General features: G+C 42.6%; 1 protein-coding gene across 1 annotated transcript; it reads left to right on the forward strand.

Annotated features, from left to right (window-relative positions):
- The first annotated feature begins 3,973 nt into the window (after positions 1-3,973).
- LOC115107156 (sphingomyelin synthase-related protein 1-like) lies at positions 3,974-11,441 on the forward strand. Its single transcript, XM_065007758.1, has 5 exons — positions 3,974-8,423; positions 8,560-8,655; positions 9,889-10,006; positions 10,248-10,398; positions 10,525-11,441. Exons 1-5 carry the CDS (start codon positions 7,771-7,773, stop codon positions 10,827-10,829), a joined length of 1,323 nt encoding a protein of 440 aa, XP_064863830.1. The 5' UTR covers positions 3,974-7,770; the 3' UTR covers positions 10,830-11,441.
- Positions 11,442-21,213: the final 9,772 nt, after the last annotated feature.

Here is a 21,213-nt window from a genome sequence, read left to right on the forward strand (position 1 = left end):
ACTCTCTAGTTTAACTGACTGGTAATACTGTATACTCTCTAGTTTAACTGACTGGTAATACTGTATACTCTCTAGTTTAACTGACTGGTAATACTGTATACTCTCTAGTTTAACTGACTGGTAATACTGTATACTCTCTAGTTTAACTGACTGGTAATACTGTATACTCTCTAGTTTAACTGACTGGTAATACTGTATACTCTCTAGTTTAACTGACTGGTAATGTACTCTCTAGTTTAACTGACTGGTAATACTGTATACTCTCTAGTTTAACTGACTGGTAATACTGTATACTCTCTAGTTTAACTGACTGGTAATACTGTATACTCTCTAGTTTAACTGACTGGTAATACTGTATACTCTCTAGTTTAACTGACTGGTAATGTACTCTCTAGTTTAACTGAATGGTAATGTACTCTCTAGTTTAACTGGTTGGTAATGTACTCTCTAGTTTAACTGACTGGTAATACTGTATACTCTCTAGTTTAACTGACTGGTAATACTGTATACTCTCTAGTTTAACTGAATGGTAATGTACTCTCTAGTTTAACTGGTTGGTAATGTACTCTCTAGTTTAACTGACTGGTAATACTGTATACTCTCTAGTTTAACTGACTGGTAATACTGTATACTCTCTAGTTTAACTGACTGGTAATACTGTATACTCTCTAGTTTAACTGACTGGTAATACTGTATACTCTCTAGTTTAACTGGTTGGTAATACTGTATACTCTCTAGTTTAACTGACTGGTAATACTGTATACTCTCTAGTTTAACTGACTGGTAATACTGTATACTCTCTAGTTTAACTGACTGGTAATACTGTATACTCTCTAGTTTAACTGACTGGTAATACTGTATACTCTCTAGTTTAACTGACTGGTAATACTGTATACTCTCTAGTTTAACTGACTGGTAATACTGTATACTCTCTAGTTTAACTGACTGGTAATACTGTATACTCTCTAGTTTAACTGACTGGTAATACTGTATACTCTCTAGTTTAACTGACTGGTAATACTGTATACTCTCTAGTTTAACTGACTGGTAATACTGTATACTCTCTAGTTTAACTGACTGGTAATACTGTATACTCTCTAGTTTAACTGACTGGTAATACTGTATACTCTCTAGTTTAACTGACTGGTAATACTGTATACTCTCTAGTTTAACTGGAATAATAACAATAACAATAATAGTGATAATAATAATACATTGTAAATATACAAAGAGGTCCAAAAATATTTGGACAGTTTTGGCTCTGTACTTTGGATTTGAAATGACTGAGGTTAAAGGCCCAGTGCTGTCAAAAACTTGAATTTCTTTTGTATTATATATACAGGGCATTCAGAAAGTATTCAGACCCCTTGACTTTTTCTACATTTTGATACCTTACAGCCTTATTCTAAAATGGATTAAATAGTTTTCCCCCTACACACAATACCCCATAATGACATCACAATACCCCATAATGACATCACAATACCCCATAATGACAAAGCAAAAAGAGGTTTTTAGAAATGTTTGCAAATATATTGTCGTGACGTGGCCTTTTCTGGGTATAGATCATGGCATCCCTCTCTCCCTCCTACACCCATGTTCTATTATCTCAGGTGGTAAATTCCTGGAGGAGACTCTCTCCCCCTGGCCATGCAGAAAGAGAGACACATAGAGAGAACAAAGGAGTTCACATGGTGAACTCCTAAATCCCCAAAATGGGAATTTGATACAAAGGTCCACTTGTGAGAAGGTGGAGATGGTTCGTGGACACTTAAGGAATGGGTATGACGAGTGTGTTTCATTTGGTGACCTCAGAGAGGACAAGAAACACACATAACTATATCTCTGAATATGTAAATTTCTCCATTATGGGGTTTGCATCTAATTCTTGTAGAAAATGAATGAGTAAGGATGAAACTATTTGTGAAATGATGTAAGGTGATATTAAACCTTTAATGAAAGATAATCGTATTCCATTCAAAGTTTAACTAAGTCATTGGCCCGCCCCCGTGAGCATAGACATGATCTGGCGTCATAGACCCGCCTTTTCTATTGTTATGAATAAAAACCCCTCCTGAGGAAATCCTCTTTAGCCCACTCGTACCTCGATGGACACTGAGGGGGCACAGGTTGAGTTTAGACCACAAAAATCTCAGTTTAAGCTATGGTTGCAATGGCTGTTGAATTCCTAACCATACATTTACATTTAAGTCATTTAGCAGACGCTCTTATCCAGAGCGACTTACAAATTGGTGCGTTCACCTTAAGACATCCAGTGGAACAGCCACTTTACAATAGTGCATCTAAATCTTTTAAGGGGGGTTGATTACTTTATCCTATCCTAGGTATTCCTGAAAGAGGTGGGGTTTCAGGTGTCTCCGGAAGGTGGTGATTGACTCCGCTGTCCTGGCGTCGTACCATGTGGAGCATTGGCTACACGGCTGTTGAATTCCTAACCATACCATGTGGAGCATTGGCTACACGGCGGGAAACGGTTCAACTCTGAGACTATCGATCCTGACAGAATAAGAGAAGATCTTAGATACTAATTACTAGTCTGCAGCTATAAATTATGTCAACCTGGGATGCGAAGACCGACAACCGCCGAAACATCTATTCTATGAGAACATTTCTGAATGGTACTCTGAAGTATCCATTCTAACCAGGAAATACTTTGATCTTCAGGGAAGCAGAGAGAGACGATGATGAACTGACTCCAACAACTGACGATTCCAACAGAGATCACGACGACACACTGAGCATAAATAAATATTGATTGCAGTTATTCCCGAATGAGTGAGCGTTCATGTGCAAAGGATTAACATCTCAATTAATATAATTATGAACTGTGTGTAGTGAGCCCTCTGTTCTTCCCGCCTGTTTTCAGTCCACACCCACTTCCCTCTGTCCACCAAGCCGTCATATCAGCTTAGCCCACTAGGGAACCTCCCATATCATTTCCTTGTAACCATATCTACTGTGTTTGTTTATGCATTTCTGTGATTATTTAGTTAGTTAGTAAATAAATGATTAAGACAATTGGTGTATGGATGATTCATAGTAAAAGCTGGGTTCGTGCAGATAACCAACAATTTACGACATTTGGAATGAAACTAAGAAGAAGAATAATTCATTAATCAGAAGCCTAATTGATCAGATATTAAAAGTATAACTTTGTAATCTGAAGATGTTCCTTGGTGCCCCGACTTCCTAGTTAATTACATTTACATGATTAGTTTAATCACGTAATAATAATTACAGAGAATTGATTTGATAAAATAACAGTCTTCAATTTAATGGTGCCAAAGACACGACCGTATAATAAAATAATTTAATTAAAAAATATCACATTTACATAACTTTTCAGACCCCTTACTCAGTAGTTTGTTGAAGCACCTTTGGCAGCGATTACAGCCTTGAGTCTTCTTGGTTATGACGCTACAAGCCCGGCACACTTGTATTTGGGGAGTTTCACCCATTCTTCTCTTCAGATCCTCTGTCAGGTTGGATGGGGAGCGTCGCTGCACAGCTATTTTCAAGTCTCTCCAGAGATGTCCGATCGGGTTCAAGTCCGGGCTCTGGCTGGGCCACTCAAGGACATTCAGAAATTTGTGCCGAAGCCACACCTGCGTTGTCTTGGCTGTGTGCTGAGGGTCGTTGTCCTGTTGGAAGGTGAACCCTAAGGTCCTGAGCGCTCTGGAGCAGGTTTTCATCAAGGATCGCTTTGTACTATGCTCCATTCATCTTTCCCTCAATCCTGACAGCATGATGCTGCCACCATCATGCTTCACCGTAGGGATGGTGCCAGGTTTCCTCCAGACGCGATGCTTGGCATTCAAATCAAATCAAATCAAATTTATTTATATAGCCCTTCGTACATCAGCTGATATCTCAAAGTGCTGTACAGAAACCCAGCCTAAAACCCCAAACAGCAAACAATGCAGGTGTAAAATTCAGGCCAAAGAGTTCTATATTGGTTTCATCAGACCAGAGAATCTTGTTTCTCATGGCCTGAGAGTCCTTTAGGTGTCTTTTGGCAAACTCCAAGTGGGCTGTCATGTGCTTTTTACTGGGGAGAGGCATCCATCTGGCCACTCTACCATAAAGACCTGATTGGTGGAGTGCTACAGAGATGGTTGTCCTTCTGGAAGTTTCACCCATCTCCACAGAGGAACTCTGGAGCTCTGTCAGGGTGACCATCGGGTTATTGGTCACCTGCCTGGCCAAGGCTCTTCTCCCCTGATTGCTCAGTTTGACCAGGCTGCCAGCTCTGGGAAGAGTCTTGGTGGAACCAAACGTTTTCCATTTAAGAAAGATGGAGGCCACTATGTTCTTGGGGACCTTCAATGCAGAATTGTTTTGGTAAAATTCCCCAGATCTGTGCCACGACACAATCCTGTCTCGGAGCTTGGTTTTGCTCTGACATGCAATGTCAACTGTGGGACCTTATAGAGACAGGTGTGTGCCTTTCCTAATTATGTCCAATCAATTGAATGTACCACAGGTGGACTCCAATCAAATATTTAAAAAAAAAACTGTTTTCAGTTGATCATTAGGGGGTTTTGTGTGTAGATTGATGAGGAAAACATGTATTTAATCATTTTTAGAATAAGACTAACGTAACAAAATGTGGAAAACTGAAGGGGTCTGAATACTTTGATTATATTTCTCTATAGGCTATAGGCTACATGTGCAGCACCAAGTCAGAACAAATTATTAGGGTGAGGAACATGAGCTACGAACAGCTTACTACACAACATACACTTAGTATTACTTCCTTAGCTACAGTATACACATCTCCCTGGCATATTACTACACAACATACACTTAGTATTACTTCCTTAGCTACAGTATACACATCTCCCTGGCATATTACTACACAACATACACTTAGTATTACTTCCTTAGCTACAGTATACACATCTCCCTGGCATATTACTACACAACATACACTTAGTATTACTTCCTTAGCTACAGTATACACATCTCCCTGGCATATTACTACACAACATACACTTAGTATAACTTCCTTAGCTACAGTATACACATCTCCCTGGCATATTACTACACGACATACACTTAGTATAACTTCCTTAGCTACAGTATACACATCTCCCTGGCATATTACTACACAACATACACTTAGTATTACTTCCTTAGCTACAGTATACACATCTCCCTGGCATATTACTACACAACATACACTTAGTATTACTTCCTTAGCTACAGTATACATATATTACATCATTTATGCAGCAGCAGATAATACATTTTTGGACTCAGCTTGTTGTTCTGCTCACTTGAACAGGAAGGTGGCACGGCAGTCCTTTGTGGGAAAATTCCATAATCAACCTTTGTCATCATAGTCTGGCATTCTCTAGATTTATGATGCTTTCAAGACAACTGGGAACTGAAAAAAAAACAAGGTTGAATCATGACGTCAGTGATCTTCAGGTCAGAGCTCTAGAAAGAGGCCCGAGTTCCCGACTTGCAATTCTGAGTTGGATGACCGTCAGAACGTATTTTTCCAGTCGGAGCTCATTTTTTTCTGAGTTCCCAGAACAAGTTGTCTTGAACTCACTGATGTCAGATTTCCCAGTTCTGAGTTTCCATTTGTTTTGAGCTCGGTAGAAGTCGTGTTGGATTGACAGCAAGGCCAATGTTGAATGGTTATCCGTTTAAGCTTGGAAAACAGACCCTTAAACCCAGACTTGGGACCAAAGACCCACTCCACTGAATAGCAGGCTAGTGATTGCTTTGCAATGCTTGCAGTTAGCCACTGATTCCTTCCAAACCACTCATTGTTGAACTAACGATTTCCAACTTGTTGTGTAATGTTTGTCCAATGGCCGTTGAGCACCGATATGTTTTATCTATAATTTCTCATCATTAATTATCTTCATATGACAAGGATTGAAAAGGATTTGCTTGTAGATTGTCGACTTGATTCGTGACTGCTAGTTTGCTAGCTAAGATTTTGAAAGTATGATGTTGACATGATTAGTACAATCAAAGCTTCGGTAGATATAACGTGATTTGACGTCATTTTATCTGTGACCAATGATTTTGAGCCTTCTTGGATGGGCACTACTAATGTAACTCTATGGCAGCACCCAAGGGGGCTTGAATGTTCAAGCTCTACCCTTTTGAATTTGGAGGTGACATAGTGTCCCCATGAGTGACAGAACACTGAGCCAATCACGGCGCATCTAGAGAACATTACCAACCCCTACGCTCCATATTTTCCGCTGGCTGCCTCACCACCACAGAAAGCACTGAGCTAGGCTGAAACACCTGCATTTTGGAGCTTAACCCAACGTCAACAGTGAAGAGGTGACTCTGTTCCTCTGTCCAGTGTCTGTGTTCTTTTGCCCATCTTCATCTTTTCTTTTTATTGGCCAGTCTGAGATATGGCTTTTTCTTTGAAACTCTGCCTAGAATGGCAGCATCCCGGAGTCGCCTCTTCACTGTTGACGTTGAGAATGATATTTTGCTGGTACTATTTTTAATGAAGCTGCCAGTTGAGGACTTGTGAGGCGTCTGTTTCTCAAACTAGACACTCTAATGTACTTGTCCTCTTGCTCAGTTGTGCACCGGGGCCTCCCACTCCTCTTTCTATTCCGGTTAGAGCCAGTTTGCGCTGTTCTGTGAAGGGAGTAGAACACAGCATTTTACGAGATCTTCAGTTTCTTGGAAATTTCTCACATGGAATAGCCTTCATTTCTCAGAACAAGAACAGACTGACAAGTTTCAGAAGAAAGTTATTTGTTTCTGGCCATTTTGAGTCTGTAATCGAACCCACAAATGCTGATGCTCCAGATACTCAACTAGTCTAAAGAAGGACAGTTTTATTGCTTCTTTAATCAAGACAACAGTTTTCAGCTGTGCTAACATAATTGCAAAAGGGTTTTCTAATGATCAATTAGCCTTTTAAAATGATAAACTTGGATTAGCTAACACAACGTGCCATTGGAACACAGGAGTGATGGTTGCTGATAATGGGCCTCTGTACACCTATGCAAATATTCCATACAAAATCTGCCATTTCCAGCTAAAATAGTCATTTTCAACATTAACAATGTCTACACTGTATTTCTGATCAATTTGATGTTAATTTAATGGACAAAAAATGCTTCTTTAATGGACAAAAAATGCTTTCTAAGTGACCCCAAACGAACGGTAGTATATACTGTACATATGATGGGATGTATAGACATTATAGACAGTATGTGGATATAATATGTTGTATATCTGTAGAATATGTAGGACAGAATAGTATATGTACAGCAATAGTTAAATAGAATACAGTATATACATATGAAATGAGTACAACAGTATGTAAACATGATTAAAGTGACCTGTGTTCCATGGCTATGTAAATAGGGCGGCAGCCTCTGAAGGTGCATGGTAGAGTAACCAGGTGGTAGCCGGCTAGTGACAGTGACTAAATTCAGGTCAGAGTACTGGGCAGAGGCTGGCTAGTGGTGACTATTTAACAGTCTGATGGCCTTGAGATAGCAGCTGTTTTTCAGTCTCAGTATCATTATTCATGTTTACTGGCTACTTGTACTGTCTAGTTTGAATGGAGCTGGTGGTCTAAGCCAATAATGAGTATATACTGTATGTGGTCTATCTCTGTTGTGATTGGCCTCTGTGACTTAATGCTGTCTTCCCAGAACAAACTATTAGGTCTGTTATTACATTGCCGTTGTGCTACCACTGTATTAACACTGTCTGTCTCTCTCCCTCTCTCTCAGAGGGAGGAATGCTATGGCGGTGTCTCAGAGTAGTGTTAGTACGTGGAGCAGTAAGCAGGTGTCTGGCTGGCTGAAGCAGGAGGGGTTTGGGCAGTATGTGGAGCTGCTGTGTTCTAAACATCGTGTGGATGGCCCCAGCCTGCTGACTCTAAGGGAGGCTGACCTGCGTGAACCCCCTCTGAGCCTCACTGTGCTGGGGGACATCAAGAGGCTGGCCCTGGCCCTGCGGAGGCTCCAAATACAGAACCAGAAGCAAATGGAGGAGCTGGGGTTAGGGTTAGGGGGATTAGGGGCTGCTGCTGGGGGGGACAGGGCCTGTCACGGGGAAGACTGGGGGGATCACAGGGCTGACAGGCGGTGTAATAGAGGGGATCGTGTGTGTAACGGGGCAGGGCGCCGTCAGGTGGACTGTGGGGTCTCAGGGTCATGGTCAGGGTCGCGACCCCGGTCAGGGATGGCGTTAGAAGAAGACCAGTGCCACATTCATTCCACTGGGGACAGGAAGTGCCGTCTAGGGCGTCTGGACCCAGAGCTGTGGAAGACAGTAGTCAGCTCTGTTTACGTCATGCTCGTCTTCGGATTTACCTCCTTCGTCATGGTGATCGTCCACGACCGCGTTCCCGATATGACAATTTACCCGCCACTGCCCGACATCTTCCTGGATAGGTGAGTCTGACCTTTAACCTCTAACCCCTGACCTCTAATCCCACTGCCAGACATTTTCCTGAATAGGTGAGCTAGACCTCTAACCTCTGGCCTCACATTATTATTCCAACGTTATTATTCTCTTTTTCTCTGACAGTGTACCCAGAATCCCTTGGGCTTTTGCGATGGCGGAGGCTTGTGGTTTAATCCTAGTTTACATCTTCCTGTTGGTCCTACTACTACACAAACACAGGTACTACTGCACTACTACTACTACTACTACAACTAGACAAACATGTGTACTACTGCACTACTACTACTACTACTACAACTAGACAAACACAGGTACTACTGCACTACTACTACTACTACTACAACTAGACAAACATAGGTACTACTGCACTACTACTACTACTACTACTACTATTACTACTGCTACTTCAGCTCCTACTACTGCTACTTCAGCTACTACTACTACTACTGCTACTACTACTACTACTGCTGCTGCTACTACTACTACTACTGCTGCTACTACTACTACTACTACTACTGCTACTTCAGCTACTACTACTACTACTACTACTACTACTGCTGCTACTACTACTACTACTGCTGCTACTACTACTACTACTACTGCTACTTCAGCTACTACTACTACTGCTGCTGCTACTACTACTACTACTGCTGCTACTACTACTACTACTGCTGCTACTACTACTACTACTACTGCTGCTTCAGCTACTGCTACTTCAGTTTCTACTACTGCTAATTCAGTTACTACTTCAGCTACTACTGCTGCTACTACTACTACTACTACTACTACTGCTACTACTGCTACTTCAGCTACTACTACTACTGCTACTTCAGCTTCTACTACTACTACTGCTACTACTACTACTACTGCTACTTCAGCTACAACTACTGCTGTACTTCTCTCTCTCTAGGTCTATCATATTGAGGTCTCTCTCTCTCTAGGTCTATCATATTGAGGTCTCTCTCGCTCTCTCTCTTGGTCTATTGTATTGAGGTCTCTCTCTCTCTCTCTAGGTCTATCATATTGAGGTCTCTCTCTCTCTCTCTAGGTCTATCATATTGAGAACTCTCTCTCTCTAGGTCTATCATATTGAGGTCTCTCTCTCTCTCTCTCTCTAGGTCTATCATATTGAGGTGTCTCTCTCTATCTACGTCTATAATATGTTTTTCTCTCTCTCTCTAGGTCTATCATATTGAGGTGTCTCTCTCTATCTACGTCTATAATATGTTTTTCTCTCTCTCTCTAGGTCTATCATATTGAGGTGTCTCTCTCTATCTACGTCTATAATATGTTTTTCTCTCTCTCTCTAGGTCTATCATATTGAGGTCTCTCTCTCTCTCTCTCTCTAGGTCTATCATATTGAGGTCTCTCTCTCTCTCTCTCTCTAGGTCTATCATATTGAGGTGTCTCTCTCTATCTACGTCTATAATATGTTTTTCTCTCTCTCTCTAGGTCTATCATATTGCGGCGTCTGTGTTCTCTGATTGGAACAGTGTTTCTGCTGCGTTGCGTCACCATGTTTGTTACCTCCCTCTCTGTACCTGGACAACATCTACAGTGCTCCAGTAAGGTGGGATACACATACTAACACACCCAGACTACCTGATGACTGGGTGATTATAGGGCAGAGTCTGATGACTGGGTGATTACTGGACACAATGTTCAGATCATTGCTAACTGTGTGCGTGTGCGTGTGCGTGTGCGTGTGTGTGTGTGTGTGTGTGTGTGTGTGTGTGTGTGTGTGTGTGTGTGTGTGTGTGTGTGTGCGTGCGTGCGTGCGTGCGTGCGTGTGTGTGTGTGTGTGTGTTTAGATGTATGGTGATACGTGGTCTAAGGTCCAGAGGGTGTTTGCTATATGGAGTGGCTTTGGCATGACGCTGAATGGAGTGGATACCTGTGGAGATTACATGTTCTCTGGTCACACTGTGGTACTCACCATACTCAACTTCTTCATCACAGAGTGTGAGTCGTACGCTGTGTGTGTGTGTGCAACAAAAACATTTGTCACAAGTGCTGATTAACAACATGCCCTACTAGAGATCAGAGAGGGATATTATAGTGTCTGATTATATACTGTATATCCTGTAGATACTCCTCGTAGCTGGCACCTGATCCATACCGTCTCCTGGGTACTGAATCTGTTTGGTATCTTCTTCATCCTGGCGGCTCATGAGCACTACTCCATAGATGTGTTCATAGCTTTCTACATCACCACCAGGCTGTTCCTGTATTACCACACTCTGGCCAACACCAGGGCCTTCCAACACAGCCGCCGGGCTCGGATCTGGTTCCCCATGTTCTCCTTCTTCGAGTGTAACGTCAACGGTCCTGTTCGTAACCAGTACAACTGGCCCTTCAGTGGGCCTGCCTGTATGAAGACACTGATTGGATAACACAACTGGCCCTTCAGTGGGCCTGCCTGTATGAAGACACTGATTGGATAACACAACTGGCCCTTCAGTGGGCCTGCCTGTATGAAGACACTGATTGGATAACACAACTGGCCCTTCAGTGGGCCTGCCTGTATGAAGACACTGATTGGATAACACAACTGGCCCTTCAGTGGGCCTGCCTGTATGAAGACACTGATTGGATAACACAACTGGCCCTTCAGTGGGCCTGCCTGTATGAAGACACTGATTGGATAACACAACGCAGCACACACAGATAGGTTTAGGCTTTATTTAGTGTCAGGGTTCAATTGGCCAGATTTGAACTCCAACCTGGGGAATTAACTGTGTTCTAGATTCTAAAGAATTGCATATTGTACTTTCAGTAATATACAGATAATGTATGGCTAGCAGTAGATATTGAGCTGTGTATAATGTATGGCTAGCAGTAGATATTGAGCTGTGTATAATGTATGGCTAGCAGTAGATATTGAGCTGTGTATAATGTATGGCTAGCAGTAGATATTGAGCTGTGTATAATGTATGGCTAGCAGTAGATATTGAGCTGTGTATAATGTATGGCTAGCAGTAGATATTGAGCTAGCCATACATTATACACAGCTCAATATCTACTGCTAGCCATACATTATACACAGCTCAATATCTACTGCTAGCCATACATTATACACAGCAGTAGATATTGAGCTGTGTATAATGTATGGCTAGCAGTAGATATTGTATAATGTATGGTGTTTATTGATGAGTTTAATCAGTTAGTTGTGTGGTAGTGTATGTAGCTGGCCATATTTAATGTATTGGAATCTGTGCTTCATTAACATCATGTATGTACACTGAGTGTACTAGACATTAGGACTCTTTCCACGACATAGACTGACCAGGTGAATCAAGGTGAAAGTATTGATGTATTGATGTCACTTGTTAAATCCACTTCAATTATTGTAGATGAAGGAGAGGAGACAGGTTAAAGAAGGATTTTTAAGCCTTGAGACAATTGAGACATGGAATAAGTATGTGTGCCATTGAGGGTGAATGGGCAAGACAAAATATTTAAGTGCCTTTGAATAGGGTATGGTAGTAGGTGCCAGGCGCACTGGTTTGAGTGTGTCAAGAACTGCAACGCTGCTGGGTTTTTCACACTCAACAGTCCTACCACCCAAAGAACATTCAGCCAATTGATGAAAGAGGACAGAGAAAGCTGTGCAGAGCAACAGAGGGGCTACAGTTAGTCAACTGACAGTCCAGTACAGCTGCCCAAAGACCCATATAATAATGCACAACTTGTCGTACCTTGACACAACCTTACAGAGTTCCAATTCTTAAAAATAAAATAAAAAATGCGTTTGCAGTGAGCTAAGGAACGAAAACGCTGGACACTGGAGAATTGGAAAAACATTTCCTGGTCTGATGAATCCCGGTTCCTGCTGTTTCACTCTGATGGGAGGACCATGTATGGAGAATACCATGAGTACATGTATCCATCGAGCACATCATGTTGTGATGGGAGGACTAGGGTATGGAGAGTACCATGAGTACATGTATCCATCATGTTGTGATGGGAGGACTAGGGTATGGAGAATACCATGAGTACATGTATCCATCATGTTGTGATGGGAGGACTAGGGTATGGAGAGTACCATGAGTACATGCATCCATGTTGCGTGCCAACATTGCAGCTTGTTGATATGATGGTGTGGGTGTGTTTTCAGGACACACATTGGACCCCTTGGTAAAAGTGGAGCAATGTTTGAAAGTCACAGGATATCTGAACATCATTGCCAATCAGGTGCATCCCTTCATGGCAGCAGTGTATCCATCTGCAAATATATTTTTTTCAGCCCCATGCCACAAGGCTAGGATTGGTTCCACAAACATGACAGTGAATTCAGCTTATTGCAGTGGTCTGCCCAGTCAAACAATGTCAAACAAACTGAGCATCTGTGGGATGAGATGGAACGAGCTATTAAGAGTAGAGATCCAAACCCACCAACTTGATACAACTATGGGAAGCATTGGAGATAACATGGGCCAGCATCCCTGTGGAACGATTCCGCCAACTTTTAGAGTCCATGCCCCGAGGCATTGTGGCTGTTCTGAGGACAAAAGCGAGTGCAACTCAATATTGGGAAAGTATTCCTAATGTTTTGTACACTCAGTGTATGTTTCAGTTCATTTATTGATTTTTAAAAACATGTATTTTTTTATTTAACTAGGCAAGTCAGTTAAGAACAAATTCTGATTTACAATGATGGCCTATCCCGGCCAAACCCGGTGTAACAAGTGCGCTGAGAGTCGGGAAGCAAGTTTAGGGAGTGAGTGTTTTACTAAATAAAATAAACAATGAACACGAAACACAAACAACGCACCAACATGAAAACAGTGTCAGTAACACCTGAGGAAAGAACCAAGGGGAATTACAGATATAGGGAAGATAATCAAGGAGGTGATGGAGTCCAGGTGAGTGTCATGAGGCGCAGGTCATGAGGCGCAGACGATGGTGACAGGTGTGCGGGATAATCAGCAGCCTGATGACCTAGAGGCCGGAGAGGGAGTGTACGTGACACCCGGATGAATGCTGAGTCAATTATGCACCGCCCTATGGGACTCCCAATCACAGCCTGGATTCAAACCAGGGACTGCAGTGACACCTCTTGTACTGAGATGCCGGGCCTTAGACCGCTGCACCACTCAGGAGCTCTGATACTTGTTTTGTTGTTGATGAATAATTGTTTGTAATGCAGAAATGATTTTACTAGTAGCAGGGCATAAGAAGGGTTAGAACCATACTAAGTTTACAACGGAACACAACCTAAGTAATCCATATCCTGTTTACAATGCTTCTGTTCTATTGGACACTAGATCCTGTTATGTTGTTCTATTGGACACTAGATCCAGTTCTGTTGGACAGTAGATCCCATTCTGTAGTTCTATTGGACACTAAATCCTGTTCTATTGGACACTAGATCCTGTTCTGTTGTTCTATTGGACACTAGATCCTGTTCTGTTGTTCTATTGGACAGTAGATGCTGTTCTGTTGTTCTATTGGACACTAGATCCAGTTCTGTTGGACAGTAGATGTTGTTCTATTGGACATTAGATCCAGTTCTGTTGGACAGTAGATCCCATTCTGTAGTTCTATTGGACACTAGATCCTGTCCTATCGGACACTAGATCCTGTTATGTTGTTCTATTGGGCACTAGATCCTGTTCTGTTGTTCTATTGGACACTAGATGATGTTCTGTTGTTCTATTGGACAGAAGCTCCTGTTCTATTGGACACTAGATCCTGTTATTTTGTTCTATTGGACACTAGATCCTGTTATGTTGTTCTATAGGACACTAGATCTTGTTCTATTGGACACTAGATCATGTTCTGTTGTTCTATTGGACACTAGATCCAGTTCTGTTGGACAGTAGATCCCATTCTGTAGTTCTATTGGACACTAGATCCTGTTCTATTGGACACTAGATCCTGTTCTGTTGTCTATTGGACACTAGATCCTGTTCTATTGGAGACTAGATCTTGTTCTATCGGACACTAGATACTGCTTTGTTGTTCTATTGGACACTAGATCCCGTTCTATTGGACACTAGATCCCATTCTGTAGTTCTATTGGACACCAGATCCTGTTCTATCGGACACTAGATCCTGTTCTATTGGACAGTAGATCCCATTCTGTAGTTCTGTTGGACACTAGATGCTGTTCTGTTGTTCTTTTTGACAGTAGAACCTGTTGTGTTGTTCTATTGGACAAAATACCCTGTTCTGTTGGAGACTAGATCCTGTTCTATTGGACACTAGATCCCATTCTGTAGTTCTATTGGACACTAGATCCTGTTCTATCGGACACTGGATCCTGTTCTATTGGACAGTAGATCCTGTTCTGTAGTTCTATTGGACACTAGATCCTGTTCTGTTGTTCTTTTGGACAGTAGATCCTGTTGTGTTGGTCTATTGGACACTAGATCCTGTTCTGTTGGAGACTAGATCCTGCTCTATCGGACACTAGATACTGCTTTGTTGTTCTATTGGACACTAGATCCCGTTCTGTAGTTCTATTGGACACTAGATGCTGTTCTGTTGTTCTATTGGACACAAGATGCTGTTCTGTTGTTCTATTGGACACTAGATCCTGTTCTATTGTTCTATTGGACACTAGATCCTGTTCTATTGGACACTAGATCATGTTCTGTTGTTCTATTGGACACTAGATCATGTTCTGTTGTTCTATTGGACACTAGATCCTGTTCTGTTCTTCTATTGGACACTAGATCCTGTTCTATTGGATCTTAGATCCTGTTCGGTTGTTCTATTGGACACTAGATGCTGTTCTGTTGCTCTATTGGACACTAGATCCTGTTCTTTTGGACACTAGATCATGTTCTATTGGACACTAGATCCTGTTCTATTGGACACTAGATCCTGTTCTATTGGACACTAGATCCTGTTCTGTTGTTCTATTGGACACTAGATGCTGTTCTGTTGTTCTATTGGACATTAGATGATGTTCTGTTGTTCTATTGGACACTAGATCCTGTTTTGTTGGACATTAGATCCTGTTCTGTTGTTCTATTGGACACTAGATCCTCAAGGTGAAATTCACGATTTATACAGAGACAAGGTGAAATTCACTATATATACGGAGACAAGGTGAATTTCACTATATATATGGAGACAAGGTACAATTCACTATGTATATTCACTATGTACTCATAGGACATCATGTTACACAATACATGTATGTTTTGTTCGATAATGTGCATATTTATATCCATAAATCTCAGTTCACATTGGCGTGTTACGTGCAGTAATGTTTTGATTCCAAAACATCCGGGGATTTTGCAGAAATACTCATAATAAATATTGATAAAATATACAACTGTTATTCACAGAATTAAAGATAGACTTCTCCTTAATGCAACCGCTGTGTCAGATTTCAATAAAACTTAAGGAAAAGTATAATCTGAGAACGGCGCTCAGAGCCCAAACCAGCCAGAGGAATATCCGCCATTTTGGAGTCAACAGAAGTTAGAAATAACACTATAAATATTCACTTACCTTTGATGATCTTCATCAGAAGGTACTCCCGGGAATCCCAGTTAATTTATGTCCAAATAGCCACTTGTTGTTAGCGTGTTCAGCCCAGTAATCCATCTTCATGAGGCGCAGGCACTTTGTCCAGACAAAAACTCAAAACGTTCCGTTACAGTCCTTTAGAAACATGTCAAACGATGTATGGAATCAATCGTTAGGATGTTTTTAACATAAAACATCAATAATGTTCCAACCAGAGAATTCCTATGTCTGAAGAAAAGCACTGGAACGAGAGGTAACTCTGTCGGGAGCGTGCGTCATCAGACCAAGGCACTCTGCCAGACCACTGACTCAAAGAGCTCTCATGAGCCCCTCCTTTATAGTAGAATCCTCATTCAAGTTTCTAAAGACGGTTGACATCTAGTGGAAGGCGTAGGAAGTGCAACTTTATCCATATCCCACTGTGTATTCGGTAGGCCAAGCTTTGAAAAACTACGATCCTCAGATGTCCCACTTTCTGGTTGGATTTGTCTCAGGTTTTCGCCTGCCATAAGAGTTCTGTTATACTCACAGACATCATTCAAACAGATTTAGAAACTTCAGAGTGTTTTCTATCCAATACTAATAATAATATGCATATATTAGCATCTGGGACAGAGGAGGAGGCACTTCACTCTGGGCACGCTATTCATCCAGAAGTGAAAATGCTGCCCCCTATCCCAAAAGAGTTTTAAGTGTTTCTAAAATTCCTATGGGAAAAATGAATGGTGGAAAAAGTGATTGGAACCATTTCCCTGTTTGATCTCTAGGTTTTATGGGTATTATAACACCTCCATTCTATAGGAATGAATGGAATTTTACAGCATTTCATTTAAATGTTTCAATGACAAAATTACATGTTTTTAAGTAGTTTTTTTGTAATAGGGACAGTAACATTAGTATTTAAAAAAAATATATATACTTTATGTTGGAAAATGTTTGTATATTTTCTTTAAATGTTTAGCTCACGTAATATTTTAAAGTAATAAGGTGTCTGTAATATAATGAGCGAGGCAAAAACAATTGTAGACATTAGTAAATGCATTTCTTTTTCTCCCAATGATGGGGGAACGCAAAGATGTAGGCGTGGCGGCTATAAAAAAAGCGCCCTCTGCTCATCATCTAGTGTATATATAAATTATTGTTTGCTACCCGTGGAAACAGCTTGGAAGACGATGACCACAAATGTAAAATCCTCAAAAGTTTCAGCGATAAAGCAGCACTGCTCTGTCAACAGAACTCAGTGCTTATTATCGGATGTATTAGGGTATGAGCAGGGTATATTAGGGTATGAAATCTGTCTTTTTGTATATAATGTTAATATGTTTGAGAAAGACCCCACTGAACGATTCAGAACATGAATAATAATATTTGTATTGATAAAATGTATTGTATAACATAAGGAAGTGAAATGTCATCACCAAATCGAATTTTCACCCTGCAGAGTGGGTGGACAGCCTGAGTACTGTAGGACCAGTATATTGTATTTCCATTTGGTTTCACTCATCTGCTTCAAAGTGTTTGTGTCGCCTACTGAAATAACAAACTAATTATGTTGATTTGAAACGTAGCCTTACTTCCTTGGTCAATAAAGGAGGGGTTGATGCACAAGTCGTGTAGAAATGTTTGTTGGGCTAGAGTAGTTTATTAAACACACAACCGATTTGATGCAACACTTTACATTTAAGTCATTTAGCAGACGCTCTTATCCAGAGCGAATTTAGCCAGGGACACAGCCTGTGATTTACTCTGTCCATTAATGCTGTTTTGAACAGTGTTGCTTTGCAGTAACATGCCTATAGGTCAGCCAATCGCTAATCGCAGTAAGACACCTACAGTTTGGACCAGAGAGCTATAGACTTGATTCAAATAGAGAACCCTTGAACCCAGTATGGCACTCTGAGTTTGAACTCTGACGCCATCTAGCGGTTAAACATAGGACTAAACGATGTTACGTTCAGACCGCTGCCAAGTTAGGATAGAGAATAGAGTTAGTGGTTAGCTCTGGCTGTGGTCCAAACAAACGATTTGTCCTCTCAAAAAGCTGTCAATAGAAACCAAAGTGACACAGTGAGCAGCTACAGTGACAAGGTGAGGGAGAGCTGCAGTACAGTGAGCAGCTACAGTGACAAGGTGAGGGAGAGCTGCAGTACAGTGAGCAGCTACAGTGACAAGGTGAGGGAGAGCTGCAGTACAGTGAGCAGCTACAGTGACAAGGTGAGGGAGAGCTGCAGTACAGTGAGCAGCTACAGTGACAAGGTGAGGGAGAGCTGCAGTACAGTGAGCAGCTACAGTGACAAGGTGAGGGAGAGCTGCAGTACAGTGAGCAGCTACAGTGACAAGGTGAGGGAGAGCTGCAGTACAGTGAGCAGCTACAGTGACAAGGTGAGGGAGAGCTGCGGTACAGTGAGCAGCTACAGTGACAAGGTGAGGGAGAGCTGCGGTACAGTGAGCAGCTACAGTGACAAGGTGAGGGAGAGCTGCAGTACAGTGAGAAGCTACAGTGACACGGTGAGGGAGAGCTGCAGTACAGTGAGCAGCTACAGTGACAAGGTGAGGGAGAGCTGCAGTACAGTGAGCAGCTACAGTGACAAGGTGAGGGAGAGCTGCAGTACAGTGAGCAGCTACAGTGACAAGGTGAGGGAGAGCTGCAGTACAGTGAGCAGCTACAGTGACAAGGTGAGGGAGAGCTGCAGTACAGTGAGCAGCTACAGTGACAAGGTGAGGGAGAGCTGCGGTACAGTGAGCAGCTACAGTGACAAGGTGAGGGAGAGCTGCGGTATAGTGAGGAGCTACAGTGACAAGAGCAGGTACAGTGACAAGGTGAGGGATCGCTTGTAATACCCAAGCTAATACCCATAGCACAATATTAGTAGACATCTCCACAGGCAGCAAGATAACAGCACAAATAATGTGTCAAATCTCATGTCAGCAGCTTTCAGTCCATCCTTCACCTCGTCTCGGGACTTACTATCTTGTCTCATCGCTACAACTCCCGTACGGGCTCGGGAGAGACGAAGGTTGAAAGTCATGTGTTCTCCGATACACAACCCAACCAAGCCGCACTGCTTCTTAACACAGCACGCATCCAACCCGGAAGTCAGCTGCACCAATGTGTCGGAGGAAACACCGTACACCTGGCAACCTTGGTTAGCATGCACTGCGCCCGGCCCGCCACTGGTGCGCGATGAGTCAAGGATATCCCTACCGGCCAAACCCTCCCTAACCCAGACAACGCTGGGCCAATTGTGCGTCGCCCCACGGACCTCCCGGTCGCGGCAGGTTGCAACAGAGCCTGGGTGCGAACCCAGAGTCTCTGGTGGCACAGCTGGCGCTGCAGTACAGCGCCTTTAACCACTGCACCACCCGGGAGGCTTTGGATAAAAATGTTTTTGATCTTAAGAAATGTCTCTATCTGCCGTTTCCATTACATATGTCTCCTCTATCTGCCGTTTCCATTACATGTCTCCTCTATCTGCCGTTTCCATTACATATGTCTCCTCTATCTGCCGTTTCCATTACATATGTCTCCTCTATCTGCCGATCCATTCCATTACATATGTCTCCTCTATCTGCCGTTTCCATTACATTACATCATGTCTCCTCTATCTGCCGTTTCCATTACATATGTCTCCTCTATCTGCCGTTTCCATTACATATGTCTCCTCTATCTGCCGTTTCCATTACATATGTCTCCTCTATCTGCCGTTTCCATTACATATGTCCCCTCTATCTGCCGTTTCCATTACATATGTCTCCTCTATCTGCCGTTTCCATTACATATGTCTCCTCTATCTGCCGTTTCCATTACATATGTCTCCTCTATCTGCCGTTTCCATTACATATGTCCCCTCTATCTGCGTTTCCATTACATATGTCCCCTATCTATTACCACTGCCCTCCATCCCGGGAGGCTTTGGATTACATATGTCCCCTTTGATCTTTCCATTACATATGTCTCCTCTATCTGCCGTTTCCATTACATATGTCCCCTCTATCTGCCGTTTCCATTACATATGTCCCCTCTATCTGCCGTTTCCATTACATATGTCCCTCTATCTGCCATTACATATGTCCCCTCTATCTGCCGTTTCCATTACATATGTCTCCTCTATCTGCCGTTTCCATTACATATGTCCCCTCTATCTGCCGTTTCCATTACATATGTCCCCTCTATCTGCCGTTTCCATTACATATGTCTCCTCTATCTGCCGTTTCCATTACATATTACATATGTCTCCTCTATCTGCCGTTTCCATTACATATGTCTCCTCTATCTGCCGTTTCCATTACATATGTCTCCTCTATCTGCCGTTTCCATTACATATGTCTCCTCTATCTGCCGTTTCCATTACATATGTCTCCTCTATCTGCCGTTTCCATTACATATGTCTCCTCTATCTGCCGTTTCCATTACATATGTCTCCTCTATCTGCCGTTTCCATTACATATGTCTCCTCTATCTGCCGTTTCCATTACATATGTCTCCTCTATCTGCCGTTTCCATTACATATGTCTCAATGTGTTTTTTTTGCGACACTGATTTTGTGGAATAAAATAAATGGAAACCTGCCTCCTAATGGGCCAATGGAAACCTGCCTCCTTATGGGCCAATGGAAACCTGCCTCCTGATGGGCCAATGGAAACCTGTCTCATGATGGGCCAATGGAAACCTGCCTCCTGATGGGCCAATGGAAACCTGCCTCCTGATGGGCCAATGGAAACCTGTCTCATGATGGGCCAATGGAAACCTGCCTCCTGATGGGCCAATGGAAACCTGCCTCCTGATGGGCCAATGGAAACCTGTCTCATGATGGGCCAATGGAAACCTGCCTCCTGATGGGCCAATGGAAACCTGTCTCATGATGGGCCAATGGAAACCTGTCTCATGATGGGCCAATGGAAACCTGCCTCCTGATGGGCCAATGGAAACCTGCCTCCTGATGGGCCAATGGAAACCTGCCTCCTGATGGGCCAATGGAAACCTGTCTCAAGATGGGCCAGTGGAAACCTGCCTCCTGATGGGCCAATGGAAACCTGTCTCATGATGGGCCAATGGAAACCTGTCTCATGATGGGCCAATGGAAACCTGCCTCCTGATGGGCCAATGGAAACCTGCCTCCTGATGGGCCAATGGAAACCTGCCTCCTGATGGGCCAATGGAAACCTGTCTCATGATGGGCCAATGGAAACCTGCCTCCTGATGGGCCAATGGAAACCTGCCTCCTGATGGGCCAATGGAAACCTGTCTCATGATGGGCCAATGGAAACCTGCCTCCTGATGGGCCAATGGAA

This window comes from Oncorhynchus nerka, linkage group LG23, assembly GCF_034236695.1.
Source record: "Oncorhynchus nerka isolate Pitt River linkage group LG23, Oner_Uvic_2.0, whole genome shotgun sequence".
NCBI lineage: Eukaryota > Metazoa > Chordata > Actinopteri > Salmoniformes > Salmonidae > Oncorhynchus > Oncorhynchus nerka.

What these genes read in the sequence shown, in the direction of transcription:
- LOC115107156 (XM_065007758.1), top strand. Translation starts at nt 7,771, where the DNA reads ATGGCGGTGTCTCAGAGTAGTGTTAGTACGTGGAGCAGTAAGCAGGTG. An exon ending in CTACTACTACACAAACACAG is followed by an intron (nt 8,656 to 9,888) that starts GTACTACTGCAC and finishes CTCTCTCTCTAG; the next exon opens with GTCTATCATATTGCGGCGTC. An exon ending in ATCTACAGTGCTCCAGTAAG is followed by an intron (nt 10,007 to 10,247) that starts GTGGGATACACA and finishes GTGTGTGTTTAG; the next exon opens with ATGTATGGTGATACGTGGTC.